At 35.1% G+C, this 4832-nt stretch overlaps 1 protein-coding gene across 1 annotated transcript; it reads right to left on the bottom strand.

Annotated features, from left to right (window-relative positions):
- Positions 1–2575: 2575 nt before the first annotated feature.
- On the bottom strand, positions 2576–4832 carry LOC122149269 (prostate stem cell antigen-like). The gene is made up of 4 exons (XM_042778615.1): positions 4770–4832; positions 3280–3417; positions 2996–3139; positions 2576–2843 (listed from the first exon to the last, which is right to left on the bottom strand). Exons 2-4 carry the CDS (start codon positions 3329–3331, stop codon positions 2653–2655), a joined length of 387 nt encoding a protein of 128 aa, XP_042634549.1. The 5' UTR covers positions 3332–3417; positions 4770–4832; the 3' UTR covers positions 2576–2652.

The raw sequence follows: 4832 nt of genomic DNA, 5'->3' as shown, positions 1-4832 counted from the left end.
GACGGATGGTGGACTTCCTTGAATCTCCACCAGTATCCTATTCTGCCTCATTAATACACAATAGATACTAATTCTTACACAATTTATTGTTAAACAAAATAGAAAACTTCTAAAATATCTATTTACATTTCCTCGATATTCTGCTACCAGAAGAAAGACAGACAGGTTGCATCGACTGAGGGCGAGTAAGTGAAATGTTCACTTTTGGGTGAAAACTATACCTTAACCACAACTGATGGGGCAAAGTTTTTAATTAGCAGCCCACATTAGATATGTTTAGATTAAGATCAATTCTTGACTAGTTGAGTGTATTAACCACAAACAAGCCTTGAACAGGATAGAACAAAGTAAACGATGAGGAAAGCGATTAAATTATGGCTTACATCTTTACATATACATCTGGCCTGACAGTTAGACTTTAGTTTGCATAAGAAAGTTAAGGTTTGGCCGGGGTGGGTGGAATGATTGGAAAGGATTGAGATTCAGGAATGAAGAAAGAAAAATCCATGGGAATGAATAAAACAAATAGAAACGTAAGATGAGGGGAAGCGTTCCTTGCCCAGAAAATGGTAAGGCAAATATGTAATGAAAGGGTGGAGTAAGTGGAGCATCCTTTTGATGGAACAATGCATAATTTATGTTCAAAGAAACAGACAAAAAAGTATGTTTATGCGCCTTTTATGATTTAGGATGCATGTGAAGGAAGTGATACTTTCCCTCACATATCATGTGATGAATTGCCGTTACAAGCACTACACATGATGACTTTAGGAAAGTGTTGAGTGATTCTACTTGCTTGGGCATTTGTATTGAGTTTAGGCCTATATCTACAAAAACACTAGTCTCTATAAAACAGACCTGGACCCAATGTCAGGAAGTAGTATTAAATTGGCTGATTTACTAAATCTGAGGAAAAATAACAAAAGCAAGGAGTGCCATTTCCTAGGCATTCTTTGTTTGATTGTTAAATTATATGGACACTTGTTATTTGCATTTGTTGGATTGTCCTGTTCTAGTTCAGTAAACAGATTGTTGTACATTTTTTGTTCTGTTTGCTTCACAAAAAGTCGGGTCTCCTTGAAAAAAAAAATGCTTGTTATTCAGAACTATGAACTATATTATTATGATTAACCTAGATCTATTTGCTGGAAAATGTCAAACAGAGACTGAACAGTTACAGTTACTGCTCATGGGTTTTATGATCCATAGATGTGTAAAAGGTTGCGGACACCTCCTATGATTAATGGGTTTGCAATCCCAGTGAAAGCAATCTTGATGGTATGTCATGCAGTCACTTTCTACAGACATTTTTGTAACCACTCCAAATATTATTACTCCCAATATTGGGAGTTGTATACGTTGAAGGAAGGTATTTTGAAGAGCTTGATTGTCCCTGAACCAAACCCAGACCTGAACATCTGATTGTGTAATATTCTGTTGCAAAACAGAATGAGGCTGTCATAGCAGAAAAGGGAGGATCAGCTCCCTATAAACGCATGTGGCTTTGAATTAATTTAAACATTAAATATTCAGAAGGAACATATGAGTGTGATGTTCAGGTGTTCATAAGCTTTTGCCCATACAGTGCATCTTTACTATGGTGTCAGTGTGAGGTAATGCATATGAATGTTATGGTGTAAATAGTTATATTTCTGTTGATCAAATATCGACAGAGAAACATTATAGTTAAATAAGTTTGTTTTGATTAAAAATCAAATTCAAGGCAGCTGCACGTGAATCCTGTTATTACCAGTCTTGTCCGCTAGATGTCACTCTCGTATTTAAATAATAACAGTTCTGTCTGGAAAACGGTTTTGTTTTTACAGTTGTACAATGAGCTAGTTTTAATTGTTCAGAGTTTTTAGCCGTTTAAAACTGTTGTTCAGTGTTTTAGAGACAAACTAGCCTATTCCTAAAGTGAAATCTTAATTTTTCAGTGCTTGACTAATGAACTAAGGGGTATTTAACTTTTAGATGTTCTGCTTTAAAATAGCAAATGATCAGTTCTATAATACATGAATAAAGGAAGAGCGGATTTTATTTATTTTTTTGTAGAAATATCTTTTAAGACTTTAACTTTAGAAATAAGTTATTTTTGGCTTTTTTGGCTAGTATAGTGTTTCAACTCTACTAAGCTACTGTTTCAACCGATCTGAACAAAAGTACTTATCTTTATGAATTAACTGTGGAAAATATGAAGTATTTATAAGTATTATTGATCATCATTCTTAAGTAGACAAATAAAGGTAATATTAAAAAGCATTTTATTATAAAATGTTATTTTTTTTATTTTATAAGTTATTTACCATTATAGCGTATTATTATTATTATTATTATTAATATTCTTCTTCTTATTATTATTGTTGTTGTATTGTTGTTGTATTAATTTATATTATTGTACATTCTTTTGGACTTGAAGCATGAAGCTTTAAGGTTTTTTTTTTTTAATTTTTTTTTTAAGAAGCTTTAAGGTAATACACACAAACGTGTATGTGTGTGTGTGTGTGTGTGTGTGTATATATATATATATATATACACACACACACACACACATTAATTTCCTGTATACTTTTCACTTCATCACGTCAGAATACTAAAGAAAATGCAAGCCATGTATTCAGTATCATTGTAGAATGTGTAGAGCTGCTGGATTCAGTGCAGCAGGATGAAGGAGAGCAGAGAACAGCAGAGGAACAGGAAGCTCTGAGTGATGCTCTGAACACTGTTACACAGGTTCCCTCCACAACATGTGATGCCCTGACTGCTAGGAAGCAATGCTGAGGCATCACAAGCCTGTTTAGAGATACAGCCTTTTGCAGCAAATGACTGGCTTCCAAAATTTGCTGAAAAGAAAGAAAAGAGTTAGGAGTGAAAGCTGAAGTGACAAAAATAATTGTGTAAGCTGCCCACTGGCATGTGTGAACTCTATCAAACGCTCAAAATAAGACCCACAAATGATGAGGAGGCACAAATAATGACTTTAGCAGATTCTCACTTGTTGCTGTAAAGCAGTGGTCTTCACTCCCCGAACAGTCTCTTATGTTTGAGCAGCTCTGCAAATCACAGTAGAAACATTTCTTTCCATTGGGAACATCATTGGGGATACCAAAGTTGGTAGAACTGGACTCTACAGAAGGATCTGTACAAAATACAACATCTAATGAAACAACACTAACTGCTCCATTCAATCAATTTCTACAGTTATGAATTGAATGTGCTATGAATGTAAAATCAGTGTTGAATATTTGTCATTTGCATATGTTTAGGAAAGTACAATACCTGGAGCATCTCGGGCGTTACAAAGGTCCGTGTCACAGCAGAAAAAAGACATATTTGGATAGCTGAAGTTTGTGTACCCACTTATACAGGCATGTGACGGAAGACAACCTTTAATCTTTGCCTTTGTAGTGGTGTCTCCTAAAAAACACAAATTACACAGGAATGACAACTGCTCATAATTTTAATGCTGAATTTATTTATAAATATTTCAAAATATATTTTAAATCGTTCTAATCAAAGCAGAAGAGAGGTGAAAAGACAAAATTTGCAATATAAAATGATCGCTTGGGTCTAAAAGACCACTAGTGAAACACTTAAATGTAGCATTTTTCTGATTTCAAACATTTTTTCATTACAAATTGTATTATTTAAGAGATAGTTCACCCAAAAATGAAAATCTGATGTTTATCTGCTTACGCCCAGGGCATCCAAGATGTAGGTGACTTTGTTTCTTCCGTAGAACACAAATTATGATTTTTAGCTTCAGGTGTTGCCGTCTCTCAGCTGTACAATGCTTGGCAATTGTAACAGAATCTATGAGAGAGAAAAAAAAAACATGCACAGAAAAATTCAAATGAAACCTTGCAGCTCGTGAAGATACATTGATGTGTAAAGACACAAAACGATCGGTCTTTGCAAGAAACTGAACAGTATTTATACTGGTTTTATTTATTTATTTATTTGACCTCTGATTCACTGCAATCTCCGACCTTTTAGAACTCTTGTGAACACGCTTCACAGCAGCCTGCATCATCATCTTCTTGTTGCTTTATGGCGGATCGCGGATTTCTAAGTGCATTACCGCCACCTATCTCTCAAATGGCCCATTAACACTCTATCTACAATCTCAGTTAGGAGTGTCAATGGTCCACTTGAGGGATAGGTGACGGTACGCACTTATAAATCTCGCCATCCGCTATAAAGCAGCAAGAAGTATGCCATCCGGCCATTAAACCAAAAGAAGAAGATGATGATGATGATGCAGCACGAAACGCTCACTGCAAATTAAACAGTTCGACATTGCGGAATCAGAGGTAAAAAACGATATAAATACTGTTCAGTTTCTGCATAGACCGATCGCTTTGTGTCTTTACACATCAATGTATGTCAATGGTCAGCAGGGTTTAATTTTGGATTTTCTGTGCATGTTTTTTTTTTCTCTCTCATAGATTCTGCTGCAATTGCCAAGCATTGTACAGCTGAGAGACCGTAACACCTGAAGTTAAAAATCATAATTTGTGTTCCTACTGAAGAAACAAAGTCAACTACATGTTGGATGCCCTGGGGTAAGCAGATAAACATCAAATTTTCATTTTTGGGTGAACTATGGCTTTAACATAACTATCTGAGTGAAATGAATGAAGTACCAGAACTTGTATATGCTATGCTTGCAATCGTAGTCCTTATTTGCATTTTCTAAATATATTTGCTGCATCCCCATTTATTAAATATGACAGTAAGTTTGAGTTAATCACACTGGACTTTAATACCATACTGTGTTACAGTTGTTGAACTGTAGCATTTGTTAGTTTCAGGACATGCTTTCACATTTG

The sequence above is a fragment of the Cyprinus carpio genome, chromosome A21 (genome assembly GCF_018340385.1).
Source record: "Cyprinus carpio isolate SPL01 chromosome A21, ASM1834038v1, whole genome shotgun sequence".
NCBI classification, from domain to species: Eukaryota; Metazoa; Chordata; class Actinopteri; order Cypriniformes; family Cyprinidae; genus Cyprinus; species Cyprinus carpio.
This window is presented reverse-complemented; position numbering and strand designations above follow the sequence as displayed.